Raw genomic sequence first — 13,287 nt, forward strand, 5'->3', positions numbered from 1 at the left:
AATACTAATTGCTTTTGTTATTTGCTTTGTTTTCCCTGTGAAGAGAAATTAATGTTGTAAAACTTCTATATGCGTTTTGACTTGAGGCTTAATTTTAAATTCTCATTTTATTTCATTATTTAAAGGGAGTTAGTTTGCTAAATCAGAATTCATGAAAATGTCTAATATTAAATAATGCATTGAAATGTTGTCCTTTCCATACATCATATATAAATACAGATGTTGAAGTTAATGTAGGTGAGCTCAGCATGCAGTTTCAGCTAAATATTTACTCACCCATATAGTATAATTAATTGTTGTTTAAATAGTATTTGGTCATTTAGAGAAGGAACTCTTCTCTCCATTTACGTGCTGGGGGAGTGGGCAGGTTAGAGTTGTGTGGGTGTTTTGAAACAAAGACATTTTTTGATTTTCTAGTGCAGTTGCTGAGAATAATATCAAGATCTTTTAAATTCCAGAATTATGTTATCCAGAAGAATCTCCAGTTTGATAGTTATCCAGTGAATGCTTATGCTGAAAAATATGTTGTATAGAATTTACTTGGTACTATACTTACGTTTTTATTTTATAGGCAAAAAACTGGTCTAAAAGAACTGGAATTTTTGAAGAAGCTCAATGATGCAGATCCTGATGACAAGTTTCATTGTCTGCGACTGTTCAGGCATTTCTATCACAAACAGCACCTCTGTCTGGTATTTGAACCACTCAGGTAAAACAACTAAATTTACAGAAATAACTATAAAAATAAAAGTAGAGTTAAGTGCTCTTTAATTTTTTTGTACTATTAATTTGAATTCTCCTTTTTAAATTTGAAAGCTTTCCCATTCTGGCTTTACTATGATGGTGAATCTTATTTCAGGCCTTTCTTTCAGAAACATCTATAGGGACAGAAAAGGTCTGAAGCATTCTCATTTTCTTTGAAATGACAGTGCTAACTTGGTATTTGTTCTCTCTCTCTCTTCCTTTCTTTTTTTTTTTAAGGTTACAGGTAGTTTGTGGTTCTATTTATCCTGCGTTCTTCTGCCAATTAGTGATTTTTACTTATGTTCATAGTTCTTTTGGCAGCTGGGCAGGTTCCAGAAGTTTGGAATGCTTTTGCAGCAGTAGCTTGGCACATCTGGGGCTATTGCCGGAGAGTATGCACCTAATAGGACACATTCAGGGAAAAACATTGGGTATAATAATTTGACCTCTCCTTTTTTTTCCCTTTCATATAAAGTGGAGTCGATGTGCAGTGACAGGCAGGGAGTTTTGTGTGTTTTATGACAATAGATTTGAGAATGTATACTGAGTAGGGTTTTTGTCCCTTTCTGTCAGTATAATGAATCTTACGCTTTGTGTGTGTACCATCATTTATTTAACTTTTCCTTGCCCTCTTGGGCTAGAAGGAAGATGCTTGCTTAAGCTGTGTGAGGCTTATGGTGATTTATTTTAGGCTAATAAACCCTGAGCCCAGATTTTTTTTCCCCTTTCTCTAATAAATAGACAGTTGACTAGTTCTCCATAAAACTATGTTCAGGAATGTCTTTATCCTCTAATTCCATGTTAATCTTCTCAAAGTTCCTCTCTGCTGATACTTCTCCAAATATTACCCAGTCTGTTTGCTTATACCTAAAATAAGCATGGCCTCCTCAACTTAATTTCCTTCACCTCTTTTAATATTGTCATCATAATAGTTTCCTTTTGCCATGTTTTGCTCCTTAAAGCAGTTTGCACAAAGACAGTGCAATTGTTGAGAAATGACTGTGGTTCTTGTGCAAAAAAGGCAAACAGCATTAACCTTAGCAAAAGGAATTTTTGAGGGTTAACATGGTCATGTCTGTAATTTACAGCTTCCCTTTGCTCTGATTTGGTCAAGAGCTTTCTCTTTCAATGTAGTGCCTCATGACGAGTAAATTTCAAGTTGGTCTGGTATGAGTGGTGCTCTTTTTTCCTAACTGTCCAAGAGAACTTGTTTTTTGTGCATTATACTTGATGTTTATAATGCTATGTTGTTCCCTGTTTAATTATCTGTCTTCATCCTCTTTTTTGTGTATAAAAAAAGTATGAATTTACGAGAGGTACTGAAAAAGTATGGGAAGGATGTCGGTCTCCACATTAAAGCTGTACGCTCCTACAGCCAACAGTTGTTCCTGGCATTAAAACTGCTTAAAAGATGTAATATCCTACATGCTGATATTAAGCCAGACAATATTTTGGTAAGTAACATTTAATTAAAACACTAGAGATAACTTACAGCCAGTATGCAGTATGCTTCTAAATTCAGAGAATATTAGTTTCAAATTCTAAATTGTGTCTATACCCTGAAAAGCTTTGAATAATATAGAACAGAAATAAAATTTTTAAACATTAAATGACAGACTTACGTATCTTTTAAGCACATCATGCTTTCCTTCACTTGTTTCGCTTTAAAGAAATAGACTGCAATGTAAGAAGGCATCCTTTTCTAAAAGAAAGATTTTGAATTTTTTTAAATATGCTTGAAATTAGTCTTCTTTGTGGAGGGTTGTTGGCCTTGGTTTCTGGTGTAACTCAGGTTTGCAAATTGTCCCTTGCTTTCTTTTGCTTGCATGATGGAAAAGAAAAAGATTGCTTAGTAGCGGAGGAGAATTCAAGCAGTAGAACAGATGTTTGTTCTGGTCCCCTTGATACATTTGTTTGCTCATGTGGCAGCTTTATAGACTCTCAATTACTATTAAAACACAGATTTCTTGCCTTCATCATTGTAAAAATAACTTTCTAAATATGAAACAAGTGTAAATAGTCTTCCTTAGGGTGCATCAGTTTTAGAGTAATATTCAAAAGCTGTGAAATTTCCTTCCATTCTTCATTAATCTGATTGAGTTGGTAAGTCAAAATGGTGGTATTTTTAATAACATTAACTATTCAAAGGCTGATTGCTGTAGTAGTTACAAGAGGGTGTGAATGTTAATGTTGCTTAAAGGGGGAACATGTGGAAAGGAGCTGACAAAGAATTAAAAAGGAAGTGACAAAGAATGGAAATAAGTATCCTTAAAAAGGTTATTTTTCATTGTTGCTGGAGATGATCGTAAGATACCCAACAAATAATAAATGAGATTAAAATCTTAGTTAATAAATGAAGGCTGTGTCCTACCCTTGACCACTACATAAATCAGTGGGGTATGAGGACAGTATTTATGTTCCTGAACCTGTCCTTTCACAAGAGAGTCAGATTCATACACAGCATAACTCTGAGGCTACCAGTCCTGATTTTTGGTCCACTTCTATAAAAAAAAAAAAATCCTGCTAAAACAGTTATTTTTAACAAGATGCCAATTACAGGTAACTTGTATTAAAAAAACAAAACAAGAAACAAAGAAAAAAACCTGCCTGCACTCCCTCCCCCCAAAAAGTTTATCTGTTTAATTTATCTGCTTTATAGAGAGGAATCCTTTTCTAATCTGCATATATTATTGACGTGTTGTCTCACTGAAGCTGAACTATTAGTAATTTTAGGGTTTGGTGTTTTTTTTAATAACCAATTTTTTACTCGGATATACTGGATTAGAATTCCCTGCAATAAATCTCCATTGTTAATGGTATTTAAGATGTGAACTCTGATTAATTTGAACCCACGGATGACTTCTGTCTATTCTTATAATAGTGATATCTAAGAGAGAGTTTGAATGTTTAAAAGCATGACTTACAGCAATGTGATAGAGACTAGTGATAATGAAGAGGATTATATGCCTTCTCAACTCTAGGTCTTCTTACAAGTATTTAGAAGCTATTTAAAGATTCTAGATTGACATTGTAGCTTACATTTTAAGGTCTAGTGAGGACATTCCTCTGTTTCCTACAGATTTAGATCTTGATTTTTAACTAATTTGTCATCATTTATCTCTAACTGCAGAATGAAGGTAGACCTTGTTAAATTTTCTTGAATTTATCTAACCTATTTATTTATTCTAAAAGATTTCCACATAGCAGCATAAGGATCATCTGTAGATAACATACTTCAGACACTGAATTTATACTAAATAAATAAATAAATAGCCTGTTACAATAAGTAGCCTGCATAAGGTCATTTTTCCATCTACACTTGAAGTCTTTAGTCATTTGTGCAAAAGAAAAAATCTTAACCTTGAAGAATCTCCAAATCAGTGAGTCATCAGAGTTTAGAGTTTGGTAATCACTGAAAAAAGTATTATTTAAAGAAGTGGAATGTTTTTTCTTTTATAAGTAATCAGCAAAATTAAAACCCCAGAATTAGAGCTCTCTTACCATCACTGTTATCCAAGTCATCTGGGTCATCTTTGGTAAAGGAATTTTCTGTGGCATCCGAACTATTGCACCCATACAGGACTGTGCTCTAATTTCTGATGTAAAATTCGTACTTGTATGTCTTCTAGTGTGACACCTTCAGTTTATCTAGGGTCCTGTCCAGTTTCTGCACACATTTATTTACATCCTCAAAAATTCTGATGCGTTTCCTCACTTCTCTTGTCTTTATATTAGTCATGTTGATACTTATGGGTCAGTTTAGAAGTCATGGCTTTCCAGATTTGTAGAACTTTAGATTGAATGGATGACTTAACACTGATTTATTTTTGCAGAAAATCCAGCAATAAATTTATCTATTGAGGTTCTGTGAGGCCTTCCACAGTCAGACCTGTGTTTAAAGTACATTGCTTTAAGCTTGTTCAATTCTGAGTGCTCAATACTTTTTACTAATGATTCTACATAATATAATATTGCCTACTTCATTAAATTACCTGTCTTGTATATGTCGAAGTATGAATTTTATATCTCTAAAGCTGTAGAATATTTTATTTCTTCTAGGTCAACCATCAATTTACATATTAGGTGTTTTAAGGCTTATTGATGATGTGGTAAACAAACTAAAGAAGGCTGTATGTTTTCAGCTTTTTTAATCATTACCAGAAAGATGATGTTATTAGTTAATGTTTATTAATCTTGATGGACAAAACTTGTTCTTATTAACAGAATGTCAGTCAGTGAATACCATCATCAAAATCTTCTTTTTAAAAAGCAAGAACATTTAAGTTAGCTAACTGGTTTGTCAGCAGAGCTAAGTATTGCGTTTCAGATTATCAGTGTGTGAATATGGTTATTAGTTGTTCTTTCGTTGTGCTAGTTGGAACTTGGCTGCATTTGCAGAGGTGATTCACTTGGTCTCCGAGTGGAAAACACCATGTCTTTGTTGCATAAGCACATTTTGGATTGTTCTTCATGCTGGCAATGTTGCCCACTGCTGAGCAAATTGCTAACTTGTTTAATTCTCTCGAGAAATACACAGGAACTAAGGAATCCCTGGGATGTTTTTGACCAATTTTTATTGGGTCAGACAGCAATTCTGATGCCAGAATGAAGTGACTGGGCCTCTGCTAACATTTAGCATAATACATATTAATTTTTTGTTTGGGTAAGAAGTATTTCTAGTTTAAGAATTTACATATATTTCTTTTAAAAAGGGAAGGGATGATGGATTGTAAATTATCCTCACCTCTTTAATCCTGCCCATGTTTTGAGATTGTGAATAGCAGCAGCTTTGGAAGCAGATTTTAGCCTTCCTCAGCAGATGTCACTGTTACTGTGTGTTAAAGGTATTTTTATTTATTTACTAAAGAAAAGAAAGCTACACGCATTCTTTGACATGTCCCTGTGTTTTTAATTTTTTGTCACATTTCATTATTATTTGCTGGGTTAATAGCTGATTAGAATAGGAAGAAGAAAATTAGAATGGTTATTAGCCGATTTTCGATGTATAGACAGCCAACTGTTAAATCAATCAAATAGATTTTCATTGTCATTTCCAGTTTAAGAAGGCTTTATACTTTACTTAGACTACAATGAACCAAAAAATAATATGGGCAGAAATATCAGTGTTTAAATATCACATATTTTGATTCTGTGTCTAACATACTATATATTGTAAAAAGATGTATTCTTACAGTATCAGTAAAGTATCTTTATCTTGCAGGTAAATGAGTCTAAAACCATATTAAAGCTATGTGATTTTGGATCAGCTTCACATGTTGCAGATAATGACATCACGCCATATCTTGTCAGTAGATTTTATCGAGCTCCTGAAATCAGTAAGTTATCTAATATGTTCCTTTTTACATGAACATTATCTAAATAATGGTGCATAACTATATCCATTTGTAGTAATGATGATGGAACTTAAATTAAAAACTAAAACCAGAATGTAAACATTTGTTTTAGTGCAGCAGTAGTACACACAAGCATTGATGATTGTGAGTTTGGTTTCTGACAGAGCTTTTGAGATATTGTAGAGACACTGCATGGAGAGGTGCTGGGTATCTGGTCTATGGGTTAGATCTAGCCATAGCTTCCATTAGCAAAGGAGTTTAACCATCACTGTGGCTAGCCCCTAGGGTTGAATGCTGCCACTGAATTTAGTATTTTTTCTCACCACTGGCAACTAAAATTGGTGATTGGGGATTGAGCAGTGGCGGCGTTAATTCTTTGGTGGCTGGCATCCACATAATGGCTCTGGCAGCCCCCAGCAGGAGGTCTCATGGGCCAGATCAAGAGGTAGGTCATCCAGCCGATGAGAAGCCCTGCAGGCCACATATAGGTCTCCAAGTCGAGATTTTGACACCTCTGAGTTAGTGGAACCATGTACTTCAAAGTACTTATGTTCAGTCTAGTGAAGGGAAGGAGGACCTTTGATTGTTACAGCTTTCACTGTTGTTGTTTTATCACATTTTTCCATTGTGGTGAAAAGGTCAGGTTATAGGTGAAGGCCACTGTTGGTGGAAATGTTTTAAAAGTAAAAAAAAAAAAAAAAGCTTGAATCCTTCCTTTTGGTGCTTCTCCATTCCTAGGAATGAAAGCTTTATAAGGTAACTCCCACATAAGGGTTTTCTGTCATTTTGGTGTTGTGGTTTTGGATCTTTGTGCCTGCCTGTGTGGAATTAACTAACCTATTCTGTTTTTAGTTATAGGTAAAATCTATGATTATGGAATAGATATGTGGTCTGTAGGCTGTACACTGTATGAACTTTATACAGGAAAAATTCTATTTCCTGGCAAAACCAATAACCATATGTTAAAACTTGCCATGGACCTCAAAGGAAAGATGCCAAACAAGGTAAGTGGTGTAAATAATTAAGATCTCATATGGAAACATACAGTAGTAATGAACAACATAATAAATTGTCTTTTATTTTACTAAATTTTGTCTCATGTCTTTATTCCATGCATCTTCTCTTAACAGCAAGTGTATGTTAGACAGTCTTCTAACTGTAGAATTATATTGATTCTAAATGTTATGAAGTGAAAGTGCACCACTGCTTTTTCATAAACTAAGCATTAAGAGAAGCCACTTCTAAAAACTGACCCAAGAAAATAAAATACGTAAGTCAAAGGATGATGCTGTATGTTTTATCAAGCCGTTTTGTCAGGGTTTTTTATTATTGTAGTCATTTTTTGCTGTTCTCTGAAAAAGTTAGAAGTATTAAATGAGTTGCGTGAATCGTCAGCCAGTAGGTAGCTGAGAGTGTCTGTTTCAACATGTTATAAGAAAGTCTGAAGTTCGTAAGATACGCATTTTATAAAACTCCTGCCTTTCACTTTTTCAGATGATTCGAAAAGGTGTGTTCAAAGATCAGCACTTTGATCAAAATCTCAACTTCATGTATATAGAAGTAGATAAAGTAACAGAAAGGGTAAGTTGTTTTTTTTTTAAATTGCAAGCTGAGCTGCCATTTTAAACTCTTTCAATACTATACTAATATCAAAACTTTAGACCAAGATGTGTATTGTAAAGGCTATTAAAATATTACATTCTGTATAATAGAATTCAGAGTATGTTGTTATAGGGGAATTCTCTTGATAGAACATGACGATCATCCAAACAAAACAGGTGACCTGGGATCACTCTGAATTTTAGCTTTATGGTAACTAACTTGCAATTACTGCATAAATATTTAATGCTGCTATCTACCTTTTTTAAAATTGGAAAAGATGCGCCTTATGCATAAAATGCTTGTAGAATGCTCATTTAATGTTCGGGATTATTGTGTGTTTTGTTGTAACGTTGGAATGCCTTCTTGCTTGGAATTCTCCACGTGTGCTTTTTTGGTCTACTAAAACGCAGACAACCAGAAAGCATACCTTTATATAGATACCCAGAGAAAAATGAATGCTAGAAAATTCCTATAATGATAGGTTAATTGGCATAAATTCTGGTCATTAATGTTTCAATTTTCCTCATGCCCTTAGCTAATTTTCCAGTTTAAAAAGTTAGAATATTCTACACTAGAACATGCAGTAGCAGTAATTTTGGCTCTAAAATGAGGGATAACAGAGCAGTAATAGCATTAAAGAATAGGATGTTTGTTCATTGTGGTTTTCTGCTAACAGTATGTGAACAGTTAGCTTTAGTAATGATGGAAGTAAATCTTGGTTGCACTTTTCCATTTATAGGAGAAGGTTACAGTCATGAGCACCATTAATCCAACCAAGGACCTCTTAGCAGATTTGATTGGGTGCCAACGACTCCCGGAAGACCAGCGTAAAAAAGTACACCAGCTAAAGGACTTATTGGACCAGATTCTAATGTTAGACCCAGCTAAACGGATTAGCATCAACCAGGCTCTGCAGCACGCCTTCATCCAGGAAAAAATTTAAACCAGATGAAGAAGTTCAAAGGGTTTGAGTAATTAAGATACAAAGACTGAAGAAATTTCCCAGCAGTTTATTAATGTATATAAACATAAATATTTCCCCTGCAAAGTTGAGGAAGAATGATACATTTGAATTAACACCAAGGCTGATATTTCTTTTAGAAATGTTAGAGTAATTCTGTTTGTGTCTTATGTGAAAATTTTCACTGTAGAATTGTTTTAATTGCCAAGACTGCACAAAAGTACAATGCTAATGTATATGGTTGCAGTTCATATATTATAAAAAGAAAAAAAGCCTCTGTTATAAAAGAACAGTAATACTGGGTGGTTGATTTGTTTTTTAGCAGACTTGGCTTCATTTTTGTCTTTAAAAAATGGCCAGCATAAATGCTGTTTATATTCACATTTTCCTAGGTGTGTGTGTGCAGGCCACAGCAGCATGCCCTTGGTGTAGTCAGTGCCGAAGGGGGTCTGTTCCTTCTTGAGCCTGCCTGCAGGGATGGTCTCCTCTTTTAAAGCAGGTTGTGTACAACTTTCAGTACACTGAAGGTAAGCTAAACCATCAACATCATCAGTGTTTAAAATGTTATTTTACTGGAACGACTGACAAATGAGGGACGATAGCTTTGTGGCAGAATTCCCTGCATGTTTGATAAATGAATTTGTTTTATTTTCTGGCATTGCAACTGTGGCATAGTTACAACTTTGTTCTGTTCATCACATATTTAAAACTTTTAAGAGTGCGCACTTGATGGATAGAGCGCCTTCAGTGTACTGTTTCTTATTACTTTAATTTTTTTAATCAACTTGCTAGAGACTTTGTATACATTTTGTTAAATACAGTTCGCTATGACATAGAACCAATACTTACTGAAGAGTTTTCATTTACTAATTACATATGTTGGGATCTGATTCTGAAAGACCTTATATCTAAAGCATAGTTAGACAACATAATGAAATTTTTTAACTATTTGTATGTCATTTTGAAAGTGTACTGCTTTATGCTAAAAGTGTTTCATTTGTTCATTGTTTTCATTATTTGTGATCATGTTGTCTTTCAATACAGGCATAAACCTTCCACTCTTGAACAAAGCAGCTGCTTTTTAAAAGCGGTAATTGCTTCTTTACCTTTTATTTCTTTTGTAAATGAAGCTTTTCTTTAAGAAATGTGACTTTAAAGTGTTGTCTCTTGCATAAAACAGTTGACACTTACTTATTGTAAAGTGAAGATTGTTCTCCTGCATGTAAAGTGGACCATGCAGATTTCTGTATGTTTTCAGTATGCATCATTAGATAATAAAGTCTTTTGTGAACAAGGCATTTGTAGCCATTTTTAAAAGATTTTTTTCTTCAGTGCTGGTAAATCAGGTAATCTGTAAGAAATCCTTCATATTTCCATTAATCCTTTAATTGAAGGGATTATTAAAAGTTATGAACTTTGAAAGAGATATTTAACTACATTAATTAGATCTATGATTATCTACATTAAAAAAACCTACAGATACTGTCTATCTGCTTTCATTGTTATGAAATTATTCCTGTAGGATGTGGGATTGATTCAGGCTTTAACTAATGTTTGTGCTGTTTCTCTCACTTTTCCTTTTGATGGTGCTGAAAGAGAAAAAGGGAAGCGAGGCACAGGCCACTCAACGCCTACTCCATGAGTCTGGTTTGCTGAGACACCAACTTCACCTTCCTAACAAGGTTATTTCTGACAGCATGTGTAGATAAACATTTAGCAACAAAAGTTAAAATAGTTTGAAACATTTGAGTTAGTTATGCAACATGAGAGAAACAGGATCAAGCTTTTCCAATCCATACTTCTGCTTTAATAAAACAAATGAGAATGTTAACAATTCATTTTTTTTATTTCTGTTTATCAAAATATACCTAAAGTGTGAAAAAACACTGGGTTCAGTTATTTTGTAACACCGTCCTAAAATTGTAAATAGAATCTTTTATCCATATAGGCATATAATTGCAGCAAACATGCATGCTTAGTGCAATCAAGGATGGAAAAGGAAACGAAGCAGTCATTCTGCTGGTGGGGTGTTCCCCACCAAGGAGTTTAATAAACTACAAAAGCAGGTGATGGTTGGTTGTTTTTGTTTGTTTTTTTTACATGCCTATTTTGAACCTTCCAATTTTTTATTTCCATTTTTCATAAAGTAAATCTATTCCTGTTTCAACATACTAAGTTTCTTGATCATGCAGGAGAGAGTATGCAACCTTCTCCTTTACTGAAATGAACGGAGAGATACTTTATAGTTAAATCCACACAAAGTAATTTGCATTGCTTTGGTGACAACTTTGGCAAATACAGCACTTCTGGTGGCAATTTTACATAGATGAAGTAAAACCCAATATGTTTTTTAAAAAGAATCCCTATTTAAGAATAATGGAATAAGTTGGTGTTGTCAAATCCAATAGAAACAATACATCTTATGCCTACAGAATTGTTTTAAATTATTCTGAAGAAGCATAAAGTTGCTCGTTTACTTGTTCTTTGTGTTGTAGGTGCAGTTCAAAAGAAGATGATGACTGCCAGAAGACATGAACAAAGGTTTCTGACCTATAAAAGATATAAAAAAAAAAGATATTCTTTATGTAGTTTTCTGTCTAATCTTTCTGTTTGCAGCATCCGAGTCAAGGTTTCATTACCACTATTGCAGTGTTGGTAATTCTTAGAATAGTCCTATTGTGCTCATGTTTATATGTAAGGTAATGTTTTTTGTTTCATTTTTGGTTGATGTGATTTTTGTTGTGATGAAATGTAGGAGGATATGCAGGTTAAGTTTAATTTCTTTCTTTTAAAAAGAAAATGTCTACTACCAAATTTGGTTAAAATAATTTTTTAGGATTCTTAATACACATAAAAAGCCAGAAGCATATAAAGTGAGACTGCTTATCCCTGTTTATTTCAGCACATACATTATTTATGCTACTGCTGTTAACTTTATCATTGCTAGAGTGGCTGTGAGAGGTTGTTTAAAGACAAAGGAATCCCAGTTCTTGACCCTATTGCAACTTTATGTTGCTGTACCTCTGCTGTGAACAGCCAGCTGATGGTTGTTCTAGCATGCAAAACTGAGTGGTGTCAAAACCAGCTGTAAGCCAGCCCCTCTCCTTGGCCCATGATGTAGGAAGAATAGTAAAACCACATTTGTAGTGCTTTTGAAAGTACTAATTCGTAGCTATTGTAGTTTGACAAAAATTGGAGCAGCTGTGAAGTAGCTTTAACTTGAAGGACCTGTTCTTCTTGGCTGTCTCAAGAATAAGAGTCTTGTCTTGCCTCCGCTCCTGTTTCATGAAGCTCTGTGCCATGGGTTGAGCCCATGTTCTGTCTCGTGACTGAGAACTTCAGTTGTGTAATATACTTGACCTACTAAGAACCCAGAAAGACCAAAGTCTGCTTTTGAACCTGCATCCCCAGATGACAACAAAATTAACTTTCTTCTGTACTAAGTCAGATTACTTGAAATGTATATTTGGAATCCTTTCTATATTTGTCATTTGTATTGCTGTGCTACTTACTGCTGTATAGATTGATCTGACTGAAGACTGTTTAAGTAATTTTGATAGACGGAAGCTTTTTTTATAATAACTGCATTTTTTTTAATAATGTTTTTCCTTCCATACATAGGGTAAGTGGCAGTAAACTTCTGAGGAACCTTTGTATGTACTGATCCATACACAGGAGGCTGCTGAATCTTTGAGAATGCTGGAGATGATAACTTAATCTTCTACAGTGTATCATGTCGTGAACTATAACTTCAAAGCAGCAGATGTTCGAAGTGGTAGTTGCTATAAAGTAATAAATAAGTGTTGCACCTATTTGTGTTTCGTCTTTTTTCTTTTGTTTTTACTTTGGCTCTGAACGAAGCTGATGTTGCAATGCTTCTAAATACTTTCTTCAAATACTTATGCAGACTTCAGGACAGCTCCTGTATAGTTATGGCAAGTGCTACCTGCCCTGTTTCTGTCTCTTAAGCTCCTGTAGCCCTCTGTTCCCTTCCCCTTTAGACCGCGTGGAGCAGCAGGAGGCCTTCTGTGTTGTGGGTTGTGGTTTGTCCTTGATGTCTGCTGCACCTGTATATAAGCTCCATTAAGTAGGGGGAGCATATTAGGGCTGTGCAAAACTTAGGTCCTTGATTCGATTTGGCCCGATTCGGTGGCCAAATCTGAATCGACTCAGGAGAGATTCAGCAATTCAGATATAGACACAGCTTTAAATGTTTTTTCTACATACCTCTAGGCAGCAGGGGCTCATGAGTACTGCAGTGGTGGGGCAGATGGAGCGTCCCACAGAAGCGGGGGGGGCTCCCCAGCATGCTTAGCAGCAGACCCAGAAGTGGACCAGAAGCATTTCCAGTCCACTTCTGGGTCTGCTGGGGGGCGTCCCCGCCCCCCTGGCTAGGCGACTGGTGCCTCCTGGGTCTGGGGGGGGCACCTGGGGTCCCCCCCATGGCCGATCGTCAAGCCAGGCGGGGCCTCCTGTGCGCTCCTCAGTGGACTGGAAGTATTTCTGGTCCACTTCCAGGTTCGCCACTGAGCGCATGGTGGGGGGGGACACACTCGTGTGGGATGCTCCATCTCCCCAGCATTACAGCGTTCATGAGCTGCACCTGGTACCTCAAGGTACGTAGAA

General features: G+C 35.4%; 1 protein-coding gene across 6 annotated transcripts in view; it reads left to right on the forward strand.

Annotated features, from left to right (window-relative positions):
- The window catches only part of PRPF4B (pre-mRNA processing factor 4B), a 38,318-nt gene extending 25,845 nt beyond the window's left edge, over positions 1-12,473 (forward strand). For 2 of the 6 annotated variants that reach the window (XR_001373369.3, XR_001373366.2), the window contains 8 exons: positions 572-709; positions 2,045-2,198; positions 5,966-6,080; positions 6,951-7,102; positions 7,593-7,679; positions 8,440-10,343; positions 11,157-11,202; positions 12,283-12,473. Coding sequence is in view for 1 of the 6 variants with exons in the window: in XM_006273537.3 (XP_006273599.1) it covers positions 572-709; positions 2,045-2,198; positions 5,966-6,080; positions 6,951-7,102; positions 7,593-7,679; positions 8,440-8,643 (850 nt within the window). In the remaining 5 variants the exon portion in view is untranslated. Of the gene's footprint in view, positions 1-571; positions 710-2,044; positions 2,199-5,965; positions 6,081-6,950; positions 7,103-7,592; positions 7,680-8,439 lie in introns of all 6 variants that reach the window. The other 4 variants (XR_363526.3, XR_001373367.2, XR_001373368.2 and 1 more) reach the window with 4 other exon arrangements.
- The last annotated feature ends 814 nt before the right edge of the window (positions 12,474-13,287 follow it).

Source organism: Alligator mississippiensis, chromosome 3 (assembly GCF_030867095.1).
Source record: "Alligator mississippiensis isolate rAllMis1 chromosome 3, rAllMis1, whole genome shotgun sequence".
NCBI classification, from domain to species: Eukaryota; Metazoa; Chordata; order Crocodylia; family Alligatoridae; genus Alligator; species Alligator mississippiensis.